The 13,267-nt window shown below is 54.6% G+C and overlaps 1 protein-coding gene across 1 annotated transcript; it reads right to left on the bottom strand.

Moving 5' to 3' along the window:
• Positions 1-566: 566 nt before the first annotated feature.
• LOC144678530 (adiponectin receptor protein 1-like) lies at positions 567-9,320 on the bottom strand (the record flags this gene model as incomplete). Its single annotated transcript, XM_078538282.1, has 6 exons — positions 567-760; positions 2,206-2,393; positions 5,172-5,358; positions 5,539-5,710; positions 8,323-8,466; positions 8,658-9,320. Coding segments are annotated over 6 exons (1,548 nt in total), but the record flags the coding sequence as incomplete, so codon positions are not given.
• Positions 9,321-13,267: the final 3,947 nt, after the last annotated feature.

The following is a 13,267-nucleotide window of genomic DNA, read 5'->3' as shown; positions in this document are numbered from 1 at the left end:
TGTGGGTCACACCATGTGTTACACACTCAGTACAAGCGAGGGGGTGTGGGTCACACCGTGTGTTACACACTCGGTATAGGCGAGGGGGACTGGTCACACCATGTGTTACACACTCAGTACAAGCGAGGGGGTGTGGGTCACACCATGTGTTACACACTCAGTACAAGCGAGGGGGTGTGGGTCACACCGTGTGTTACACACTCGGTATAGGCGAGGGGGACTGGTCACACCATGTGTTACACACTCAGTACAAGCGAGGGGGTGTGGGTCACACCATGTGTTACACACTCAGTACAAGCGAGGGGGTGTGGGTCACACCGTGTTACACACTCAGTATGGGCGAGAGGGTCTGGTCACACTAGTGTCAGTAAGAGTGAGATGGTGCCCGTCTTACTGATCAGAATGGGCTGTGTGCCTTCGGGTTGGTGTGTGAGCACTGTGAGCTGCTGGGACCTGCAATGTGTCTCTCCAACATACACAGTGAAGAAAGGTCCCAGCCTCATCACAAACACAGGGCCCCCATTGCCCCTAACCCATGGTTAAAACAGGGCTGCTGCAGCACCTACCCAGATGTCACACTTCCCAGGGAAAAAGCGTTCTGGGATACGAGCAGCATAAAGTGCGACTCCCAGGATGTACAATATTGCCATGAGGAAGAGCCAACCCATCTGGCCAACAGTAGCAGCTTTGATGAATCCTTCTGCAATCATGAAGTGGAGTGTGGGTACGAGACCACTGAGTCCAAGGCCAAGGAACACACCTACAGAACCAAGGGAGATAGTCAATGTCCATCAGATTCACAGTTTCCATCCTTTCGCTCAAAAATCCCAGTCCCCCAAAACCCCAATGGCCCGGTCCCCCAAAATCCCAATAGCCCACACCCACAAAATCCCAATAGCCCAGTCCCCAAAATCCCAATAGCCCACACCCACAAAATCCCAATAGCCCACACCCACAAAATCCCAATAGCCCAGTTCCCCAAAACCCCAATAGCCCAGTCCCCAAAATCCCAATAGCCCAGTTCCCCAAAACCCCAATAGCCCAGACCCCCAAAATCCCAATAGCCCAGACCCCCCAAAATCCCAATAACCCCCCAAAATCCCAATAGCCCAGTCCCCCAAAATCCCAATAACCCAAACCCCCAAAATCCCAATAGCCCAGACCCCCCAAAATCCCAATAACCCCCCAAAATCCCAATAGCCCAGTCCCCCAAAATCCCAATAACCCAAACCCCCAAAATTCCAATAGCCCAGACCCCCAAAATCCCAATAACCCCCCAAAATTCCAATAACCCAGACCCCCAAAATCCCAATAGCCCAGACCCCAAAATCCCAATAGCCCAGCCCCAAAAATCCCAATAGCCCAGCCCCAAAAATCCCAATAGCCCAGACCCCCAAAATCCCAATAACCCAAACCCCCAAAATCCCAATAGCCCAGAACCCCAAAATCCCAATAGCTCAGTCCCCCAAATCCAAATAGCCCAGACCCCCCAAATCCCAGTGGTCCAGCCCCCAAAATCCCAATAGCCCAGTCCCCCCAAAATCCCAATAGCCCTGTCCCCCCAAAATCCCAATAGCCCAGTCCCCCCAAAATCCCAATAGCCCAGTCCCCCAAAATCCCAATAGCCCAGACCCCCCAAATCCCAGTGGTCCAGCCCCCAAATCCCAATCTCCCAGATCCCTCAAAAGCACAGTCGCCCCAAAATTCCAATGTCCCAGCGCCCGCCCTTCAGCCTGCTCCCAATATCCTGATCCCATCAAAGTCCGATATGGATGTACACAGCCAGATAGAAATTTCTCCCCTTACTTCCCTCTAGTTCTGCTCGATTTCTGATCCTCAATGATATCCATGTTGTTTACTGGGCTCTTTCCCAGTCTCTGATCCACATACTCCCATTCACCTGCTGCCTATTCACACCAAGATGTTTCTTACAGATTTCTGGCACCTGCTGCCCACTGTTTGGGCCGATGTTTCAGCCCATTATTGACTCTCTATTTCCTCACCACATGCCAATAACCACGGTTTACACCGCGAGAGGTATTTACCACCCAGAACTATCCCAGTTACACCGTGAGTGGTATTTACCACCCAGAACCATCCCGGTTACACAGAAAGAGGTATTTACCACCCAGAGCCATCCCAGTTACACCGTGAATGATATTTACTACCCGGAACCATCACGGTTACTCCACGAGCAGTACTTACCGGCACGCACTGCCCTGTACTGTGGCGTAGCAAACCGGTCCCACTGTGATACCACGATCGCTGTTATTCCCAACACACAAATTATGACGAGATACACGAGTCTGGGCTGTGGTGAGCAGTAGAAAGAATAATACAACCAAGGCACAAAACTGCCCATGATCAGCAGAGCGATCCCAGAGTAATCTAACCTGGAAACAGGGAACACAAGGAGCAAAGTGATCCCAGAGTAACAGAGCGATCGCAGCATGAAATCGGAGAATCTCACAGCAAAGGAGGCGGTTACTTGGCCCGACATACTGTGCCGGCTGTGAACAAACTGTCCAGCTAATTCCACTCTCCAGCTGTATCCCAATAACCTGTCTGTCTCAAATTCCTAGATTCACCATTTCTCCAGTTCTAGTCTACACAGCAAAAGTCAGCAGGCAACACACTGCAGCCTGAAGAGGACACAGACACACAAGGGGGATCTCAGCTTAAATGTTCCTCCTGAAGCCACCCAGCTCCAACAAGACTCGAAACAACACAATGCCTGAGGCCTGTCGATGCAGCACAGATTGTGCATGGATCCTCTGACCTCCCTGTTGTGGAGTTGTGACCATATATTTAAAGGGCGGGTCAATCAGACAACCGGTTCAATTGAGACTGGTAACCCGATCACAGGCAGCCTGCAGGCTGAAAGAACAAAGCGTTCATGTTCTGTACACCTGCGCGTATTCTACACCTGGGTACCTGTTATTCTACATATAAACCCCGCCGAACCCCTCGATTAGATTCCAGTCTGTAACTCACTCCCGGGTATCTGTTATTCTACATATAAACCCCCCGGACCCCTCGATTAGATTCTACTCTGTAACTCACTCCCGGGTATCTGTTATTCTATATGTAAACCACACCGAACCCCTCGATTAGATTCCAGTCTGTAACTCACTCCCGGGTACCTGTTATTCTACATATAAACCCCCCCGAACCCCTCGATTAGATTCCAGTCTGTAACTCACTCCCGGGTATCTGTTATTCTACATATAAACCACCCCAAACACCTCGATTAGATTCCAGTCTGTAACTCACTCCCGGGTATCTGTTATTCTACATATAAACCCCCCGGACCCCTCGATTAGATTCTACTCTGTAACTCACTCCCGGGTATCTGTTATTCTACATATAAACCACCCCAAACCCGTCGATTAGATTCCAGTCTGTAACTCACTCCCGGGTATCTGTTATTCTATATATAAACCACCCTGAACCCCTCGATTAGATTCCAGTCTGTAACTCACTCCCGGGTATCTGTTATTCTATATATAAACCAACCCGAACCCCTCGATTAGATTCCAGTCTGTAACTCACTCCCGGGTATCTGTTATTCTATATATAAACCCCGAACCCCTCGATTAGATTCCAGTCTGTAACTCACTCCTGGGTATCTGTTATTCTATATATAAACCACCCCGAACCCCTCGATTAGATTCCAGTCTGTAACTCACTCCTGGGTATCTGTTATTCTATATATAAACCACCCGAACCCCTCGATTAGATTCCAGACTGTAACTCACTCCCGGGTATCTGTTATCCTATATATAAACCCCCCCGAACCCCTCGATTAGATTCCAGTCTGTAACTCACTCCCGGGTATCTGTTATTCTATATTTAAACCACCCTGAACCCCTCGATTGGATTCCAGTCTGTAACTCACTCCCGGGTATCTGTTATTCTATTTATAAACCACCCCGAACCCCTCGATTAGATTCCAGTCTGTAACTCACTCCCGGGTATCTGTTATTCTATATATAAACCACCCCGAACCCCTCGATTAGATTCCGGTCTGTAACTCACTCCCGGGTATCTGTTATTCTATATATAAACCACCCCGAACCCCTCGATTAGATTCCGGTCTGTAACTCACTCCCGGGTATCTGTTATTCTATATATAAACCACCCCGAACCCCTCGATTAGATTCCGGTCTGTAACTCACTCCCGAGTATCTGTTATTCTATATATAAACCCCCCCGAACCCCTCGATTAGATTCCAGTCTGTAACTCACTCCCGGGTATCTGTTATTCTATATATAAACCACCCAGAACCCCTCGATTAGATTCCTGTCTGTAACTCACTCCCGGGTATCTGTTATTCTATATATAAACCACCCCGAACCCCTCGATTAGATTCCAGTCTGTAACTCACTCCCGGGTATCTGTTATTCTATATATAAACCCCCCAGAACCCCTCGATTAGATTCCAGTCTGTAACTCACTCCCGGGTATCTGTTATTCTATATATAAACCCCCCGGACCCCTCGATTAGATTCCAGTCTGTAACTCACTCCGGGGTATCTGTTATTCTATATATAAACCACCCCCTGAACCCCTCGATCAGATTCCAGTCTGTAACTCACTCCCGGGTATCTATTATTCTACATATAAACCACCCCAAACCCCTCGATTAGATTCCAGTCTGTAACTCACTCCCGGGTATCTGTTATTCTATGTATAAACCACCCCCTGAACCCCTCGATTAGATTCCAGTCTGTAACTCACTCCCGGGTATCTGTTATTCTATATATAAACCCCCTCGAACCCCTCGATTAGATTCCAGTCTGTAACTCACTCCCGGGTATCTATTATTCTATATATAAACCCCCCCGAACCTCTCGATTAGATTCCAGTCTGTAACTCACTCCCGGGTATCTGTTATTCTATATATAAACCCCTCCAAACCCCTCGATTAGATTCCAGTCTGTCACTCACTCCCGGGTACCTGTTATTCTATATATAAACCCCTCCAAACCCCTCGATTAGATTCCAGTCTGTAACTCACTCCCGGGTATCTGTTATTCTATATATAAACCCCCCCGAACCCCTCGATTAGATTCCAGTCTGTAACTCTCTCCCGGGTATCTCACTGTGCACACCCCCCACCCCCCTCTCCCTGGAGGTGCTGACAGGGCAATGCAGGCAGCTGACTTACTTGGAGAAGGTGCGCGAGACTTTTTCAGAATGGCAGTAGACAGTGTGGAAAAGCCAGGAGAAACAGAGACACAGGACGGCTCCCAGGAAGAACATGCCAAAGACAACCTTCTCCTGTACTGGGGCCACAAAGTTGATATTGGGCCTGAACATGTAGATTACTCCCAGGATCAGGAAGAACAGGAAACCTGGCAGACGAGGAAAAGATAAGAGTCAGCAGCAGGGAAAGGACATTTGTAGCCCAGGCAGTGAGCTCGGTCAGGCCGGGCAGAACCTGTTAATATTGAACACTGCCCCACACTCCGAGTATCATGAATGTTGATGTGCCGCCGCTGCTGTTGCTTGTATAACTGTGCGAGGGCCGTTACCTATTAAATGTGTCCAGATGTTGCCGGTCTCAGTGTGAAGCCTGAAGATACTACGGAAACACGCTCGGAATGAGGGCATAGGAGGCCGGTGCCCGTGCAGGAGAAAGTCATTGTCCTTCAGCCAGTCAGGGAGCACGTCGTGTGGTATAACTCGCCACCTCCCCTCCCAAACCTGCTCAGGGAGAGAGAGAGAGACAAAGAGAGGCAGGGAGAGGCAGGGAAATAAATCAATCACATTGCTCGGTCCTCGACACACGAGCCACAGCGGGTGTGGCGCTGAACTGCAGCACCCCACAACGAAGCTGAGCAGAGCTTGGGGTGCCCACGAGCCTCCCCCCGCCCCCCCGGTATTACCTGTCATTCAGGGGATGGTCAGTCCTGCAGCCAGGTGTGTGTTGGCTGACCACAAAGGCATTTGGACCCAGGGGTTTGGCACTGCCTCTGGTGGCAGAGTTAAGCAGCTGGAAGTACCACCTCACATATTAACGTTAACACGAACTGCATCGGGGCAAGACAGGAAACAGTAAACAAGCCAAAGCCATCCCTCACAGCAACAGGCTGTGTCCCAGCCTAGGCTGGGTTATCCTGGTCCCACCTCCGAATCACAGATTCTGCTGTGGGCCTGACGTGCACACGCACATGCACACAAACACAGGAGAAAGTTATTCCAAACCCTTTCCCAAACACTGGGTTAGGCTCCAGCCGGAGGATGGTGTCCAATTCTGGGCCCTGCACTTTGGGAGGGATGTCGAGGGACTGGGAGAGGGTGCAGAGGGAGGGAGATTTACCAGGACCGGTTACCGGGGATGAGGGGATGGTCAGTTCGTGTGGAGGGACTGGAGGAGCCGGGATTGTTCCTCTTTCGAGCGGAGAAGGTTAAGGGGGAGATTGAATCGAGGCGTTCAGAATCACGAGGCGGGGAGGGTTTGGATCGAGTGAATAAGGAGAAACTGTTTCCAGTGGTGGGAGGGTCGGTAACCAGAGGGGAGGAGGGGGACACAGATTGAAGAGAATCGGTAAAAGATCCAGAGGGGGTGGGGGGGAGATGAGGAGAATGTTTTTGACCCAGCGAGTTGTTGTGATCTGGAAGGCGCTGCCTGAAAGGGCGGTGGAAGCAGATTCAATAGGAACGTTCAAAAGGGGGGAATTGGAGAAATACTCGAAGGGGAAAAATCCACAGGGTGTGTGGGGGGGGGGGGAGGGGACAGTGGGATTAATTAGATTTATCTTTCAAAGAGCTGGTATAAGCACGATGGGCAGAATGGCCTCCTCTTCTCCTGTGAAGAGTCTGATTCTATCACTGTGTGGTCTTACGTTGGGGCAGCAGTTTCAGGAGAGGGCAGCAGCGCGGTGACGGACTCGCACTGGATTCAGTGTCCCGGGGATTAGGGGTGGGAGATCAACAAGAAACAGTCAGCGTTCCTGCTTCTGTCCCAACTCCTTCTGGCGGGAGCCTAGGCGTAAAGAAGGTTGCGACGGCCAATGGAACATACATCCCACCGACTGTTCCCGGTCCGGCCCCTCGCAGTCATACAGGGGAAGGAACACCAGCAAATGAACTCTAATCCCAGTCTCCACGTCGGGAGGAGGGCAATGGAGTGAGCTGGGAGCCCTGCTGAGGTTTGATTTCAGTATGACGTGTGTGTTAGTTAGAAACTTTTCAAACAGAGACATCAAACTCTTTCTGTACCTTGTGGAAACCTGTTAACAGCACCACACTGGCTTTCTTCCGGAGCCTGATTCCTGGCCCATGTCCCTCACTCTGGACGATCTGGCCATCCCCCTCATTACTCTCTGTGTTACACTGTTCTGGCCACTGACCGCTCGAGCATCCCTCTGCCACACACACATACACACACACACAAAGTCACATCATCAAAAACACCACAAGGCCCAGTCTGAAGGTGCTAAAACTGTCACAACAATGAGCATCGTTCTGTCTCTGTCCTGTGTGGATACACCGCACTCTTCCTGCCTGTGTACAAAGTGTATATACACGTCAGTCAGTGTGCACAACTCCCCGTGTCCCGCCCTGTGGATACACACACCCACCCACCTTCAGTTACCCCAGGGTACCGATACTCATTCAGCCACTCCCAAGGTGAACCGAATCAGACTGAATTCTTACTCAGAGACCGGGAACGCGGCATTGGATTCTTCCAGTCCACACAGAAAACCACCCGCGCACACACACACACACACACACACACGCAGCCCCGCACCCAAGCACCCCCCACCCCTACACCCCCACATCTAACCTGAGACAGGCAGCACCATAGCCAGATAATCAGCCTATGGGGAATTTGCTGCCCACTTGCAGCAATCCAGCTGCTGCCTGTATTCATTCGTTTAAAACAGGCTTTATGGTCAGGGCTGCTGCTGTGATGTAACAGAGGTGTTGACACAAACTTGACCAGAGCTGCCTGGTGCAGAGAGAGGAGTGAGTAAATACCCCCACACAGAATTACACACACACACACACACACACACACACACATTCACCTCAATCCACACACTTCTAAATCTTTGTCTTGTAACCACAGAATTTTGCAATACAAGAGGTTGGTTGATTTCTCATTCCTACAGCTTCAGCATAAGAGATCTCTCCCCTTATACTCAGAGCCTCTTTATAGACGCGCCGCAGTTTATCAGCCATCCCTTTGGATTCGACTCAAATTCCGCCCCCCTCACCCAGGGACACCAGGAAGCCGGTCTGAAGCTGGGGTTAGGTTTCCACGCAGTTGCAGTTTAGAGGGTCTAACACCCCCAAGGATGAGAGCTCACCTTGAAGACAAACTCCTCCATCTTCTCCATGGCGTGGTGAGCCTGCAGTGGCAGTGTGAGCACCCGGACATGATCGACCTCCTCCTCATCCTCCTCCTCCCTCTGTCTACACACAGCCTGATCCACCGTCCTGTCAGAGCCTTCCTGCGGTCAGAGAGCAGGAATCCCCAATCAGCAGAGGGAGGTCCTTCCCAACCCAACACGTCAAACACTTCATCTCTGTGCCAGGCAGGAATATCAGCAGACAGGCAGCATACACTCACTACCACAGGCAATGTGCTACCAGATAGGGGCCACTGTAGGGAAATCAGTGGTGCTGAGAGAAACATGATCACCCAGGAAACCATCTGGACGGTACTGAATGCAGAGGCCCGGGCTGGGCCCTGCACAAGGCTGGGGCCCGGGGGCGGGGGCGGGGCCCGGGGCCGGTGCCCGGGGGCGGGGCCGGTGCCCGGGGGCGGGGCCGGTGCCCGGGGGCGGGGCCGGAGCCCGGGGGCGGGGCCGGAGCCCGGGGGCGGGGCCGGAGCCCGGGCCGGTGCCCGGGGGCGGGGCCGGTGCCCGGGCCAGTGCCCGGGGGCGGGGCCGGTGCCCGGGCCAGTGCCCGGGGGCGGGGCCGGTGCCCGGGGGCGGTGCCGGTGCCCGGGGCCGGTGCCCGGGGGCGGGGCCGGAGCCCGGGCCGGTGCCCGGGGGCGGGGCCGGAGCCCGGGCCGGAGCCCGGGCCGGTGCCCGGGGGCGGGGCCGGAGCCCGGGCCGGTGCCCGGGGGCGGGGCCGGAGCCCGGGCCGGTGCCCGGGGGCGGGGCCGGAGCCCGGGCCGGTGCCCGGGGGCGGGGCCGGAGCCCGGGGGCGGGGCCGGAGCCCGGGCCGGTGCCCGGGGGCGGGGCCGGAGCCCGGGCCGGTGCCCGGGGGCGGGGCTGGTGCCTGTGGGCGGGGCTGGTGCCTGTGGGCGGGGCTGGTGCCTGTGGGCGGGGCTGGTGCCCGGGGACGCGGACTGAATGGACTTTGGGTTATTTATATTTTCTTATTCATTCACGCGATGTGGGTGTCTCTGGCCGGGCCCAGCATTTATTACCCGTCCCTAATTGCCCCTTGAGAAGGTGGGGGGTGAGCCGCCTTCTTGAGCCGCTGCAGTCCCCGTGTGGTGTAGGTACACCCACCGCGCTGTTAGGGAGGGAGTTCCAGGATTTGGACCCAGCAACAGTGAAGGAACGGCCGATATATTTCCAAGTCAGGATGGTGGGGGGCTCGGAGGGGAACTTGCAGGTGGTGGTTGTTCCCCATGTGTCTGCTGCCCTTGTCCTTCTAGGTGGTAGTAGTTGTGGGTTTGGGCGGCGCTGTCGAAGGAGCCTTGGCGAGTTGCTGCAGTGCATCTTGTAGATGGTACACACACTGCTGCCCCTGTGCGTCGGTGGTGGAGGGAGTGAATGTTTGTGGATGGGGTGCCGATCAAGCGGGGCTGCTTTGTCCTGGATGGTGTCGAGCTTCTTGAGTGTTGTGGGAGCTGCACTCATCCAGGCAAGTGGGGAATATTCCATCACACTCCTGACTTGTGCCTTGTAGATGGTGGACAGACTTTGGGGAGTCAGGAGGTGAGTTCTCAGCTCTGAATTCACTGTTGTTCACCAAGTGGCATCCGGCAGAGAATAAACAATGCAGTATATATATGTGCAGCTGTATAGTCCAAACACACAAAATTCTTCAGGGATCTGACAGGGTAGATAGAGCGAGAGGTTGTTTCCCCAGCTGAGGAGTCTACAACCTGAGGGTCCGGATAAGGAACAAGATGAGGAGAATTTTTTTCTCTCAGGGTGTTGTGAAGCTTTGCAATGCGTTACCCCAGAGGGTTGTGGATGCTCAATTGTTGACTATCCAATGCTGAGACAGACAGATTTTCGATGTTTGAGAGAATCGAGGGAAATGGGGAACAAGCGGCCAAGTGGAGATGAGGCCAAAGATCAGCTCTGATCACACTGAAGGGTGGAGAGCAGCCTAGTCCACAGCTCCGATCACACTGAAGGGTGGAGAGCAGTCCAGTCCACAGCTCTGATCACACTGAAGGGTGGAGAGCAGTCCAGTCCACAGCTCCGATCACACTGAAGGGTGGAGCAGCCCAGTCCACAGCTCTGATCACACTGAAGGGTGGAGAGCAGTCCAGTCCACAGCTCCGATCACACTGAAGGGCGGAGAGCAGTCCAGTCCATAGCTCCGATCACATTGGAGGGCGGAGAGCAGCCCAGTCCACAGCTCCAATCACACTGAAGGGTGGAGAGCAGTCCAGTCCACAGCTCCGATCACACTGAAGGGTGGAGCAGTCCAGTCCACAGCTCCGATCACACTGAAGGGTGGAGAGCAGCCCAGTCCACAGCTCCGATCACACTGAAGGGTGGAGAGCAGTCCAGTCCACAGCTCCGATCACACTGAAGTGTGGAGCAGCCCAGTCCACAGCTCCGTTCACACTGAAGGGTGGAGAGCAGCCCAGTCCACAGCTCCGATCACACTGAAGGGTGGAGCAGTCCAGTCCATAGCTCTGATCACACTGAAGGGTGGAGCAGCCCAGTCCACAGCTCCGATCACACTGAAGGGTGGAGAGCAGTCCAGTCCACAGCTCCGATCACACTGAAGGGTGGAGAGCAGTCCAGTCCACAGCTCCGATCACACTGAAGGGTGGAGAGCAGTCCAGTCCACAGCTCCGAACACACTGAAGGGTGGAGCAGCCCAGTCCACAGCTCCGATCACACTGAAGGGTGGAGAGCAGCCCAGTCCACAGCTCCGATCACACTGAAGGGTGGAGAGCAGTCCAGTCCACAGCTCCGATCACTCTGAAGGGTGGAGAGCAGTCCAGTCCACAGCTCCGATCACACTGAAGGGTGGAGGGCAGTCCAGTCCACAGCTCCGATCACACTGAAGGGTGGAGCAGCCCAGTCCACAGCTCCGTTCACACTGAAGGGTGGAGAGCAGCCCAGTCCACAGCTCCGTTCACACTGAAGGGTGGAGAGCAGTCCAGTCCACAGCTCCGATCACTCTGAAGGGTGGAGCAGCCCAGTCCACAGCTCCGTTCACACTGAAGGGTGGAGAGCAGCCCAGTCCACAGCTCCGTTCACACTGAAGGGTGGAGAGCAGTCCAGTCCACAGCTCCGATCACACTGAAGGGTGGAGAGCAGCCCAGTCCACAGCTCTGATCACACTGAAGGGTGGAGAGCAGTCCAGTCCACAGCTCCGATCACACTGAAGGGTGGAGAGCAGCCCAGTCCACAGCTCTGATCACACTGAAGGGTGGAGAGCAGTCCAGTCCACAGCTCTGATCACACTGAAGGGTGGAGAGCAGTCCAGTCCACAGCTCCGATCACACTGAAGGGTGGAGCAGTCCAGTCCACAGCTCTGATCACACTGAAGGGTGGAGCAGTCCAGTCCACAGCTCCGATCACACTGAAGGGTGGAGCAGCCCAGTCCACAGCTCCGATCACACTGAAGGGTGGAGCAGCCCAGTCCACAGCTCCGATCACACTGAAGGGTGGAGAGCAGTCCAGTCCACAGCTCCGATCACACTGAAGGGCGGAGAGCAGTCCAGTCCACAGCTCCGATCACACTGAAGGGTGGAGAGCAGTCCAGTCCACAGCTCCGATCACACTGAAGGGTGGAGAGCAGTCCAGTCCACAGCTCCGATCACACTGAAGGGTGGAGCAGCCCAGTCCACAGCTCCGATCACACTGAAGTGTGGAGCAGCCCAGTCCACAGCTCCGATCACACTGAAGTGTGGAGCAGCCCAGTCCACAGCTCCGATCACACTGAAGGGTGGAGCAGCCCAGTCCACAGCTCCGTTCACACTGAAGGGTGGAGAGCAGCCCAGTCCACAGCTCCGTTCACACTGAAGGGTGGAGAGCAGCCCAGTCCACAGCTCCGATCACACTGAAGGGTGGAGAGCAGCCCAGTCCACAGCTCCGATCACACTGAAGGGTGGAGAGCAGCCCAGTCCACAGCTCCGTTCACACTGAAGGGTGGAGAGCAGCCCAGTCCACAGCTCCGATCACACTGGAGGGTGGAGAGCAGTCCAGTCCACAGCTCCGTTCACACTGAAGGGTGGAGAGCAGCCCAGTCCACAGCTCCGTTCACACTGAAGGGTGGAGAGCAGCCCAGTCCACAGCTCCGATCACACTGAAGGGTGGAGAGCAGTCCAGTCTACAGCTCCGATCACACTGGAGGGTGGAGAGCAGTCCACAGCTCCGATCACACTGAAGGGTGGAGCAGCCCAGTCCACAGCTCCGATCACACTGAAGGGTGGAGAGCAGCCCAGTCCACAGCTCCGATCACACTGAAGGGTGGAGCAGCCCAGTCCACAGCTCCGATCACACTGAAGGGTGGAGCAGCCCAGTCCACAGCTCCGATCACACTGAAGGGTGGAGAGCAGTCCAGTCCACAGCTCCGTTCACACTGAAGGGTGGAGAGCAGTCCAGTCCACAGCTCTGATCACACTGAAGGGTGGAGAGCAGCCCAGTCCACAGCTCTGATCACACTGAAGGGTGGAGAGCAGTCCAGTCCACAGCTCTGATCACACTGAAGGGTGGAGCAGTCCAGTCCACAGCTCTGATCACACTGAAGGGTGGAGCAGCCCAGTCCACAGCTCCGATCACACTGAAGGGTGGAGAGCAGTCCAGTCCACAGCTCCGATCACACTGAAGGGTGGAGAGCAGTCCAGTCCACAGCTCCGATCACACTGAAGGGTGGAGCAGTCCAGTCCACAGCTCCGATCACACTGAAGGGTGGAGAGCAGCCCAGTCCACAGCTCCGATCACACTGAAGGGTGGAGAGCAGTCCACAGCTCCGATCACACTGAAGGGTGGAGAGCAGCCCAGTCCACAGCTCCGATCACACTGAAGGGTGGAGAGCAGCCCAGTCCACAGCTCCGATCACACTGAAGGGTGGAGCAGCCCAGTCCACAGCTCCGATCAC

The sequence above is a fragment of the Cetorhinus maximus genome, unplaced genomic scaffold (assembly GCF_964194155.1).
Source record: "Cetorhinus maximus unplaced genomic scaffold, sCetMax3.hap1.1 HAP1_SCAFFOLD_4535, whole genome shotgun sequence".
Lineage (NCBI taxonomy): Eukaryota > Metazoa > Chordata > Chondrichthyes > Lamniformes > Cetorhinidae > Cetorhinus > Cetorhinus maximus.
This window is presented reverse-complemented; position numbering and strand designations above follow the sequence as displayed.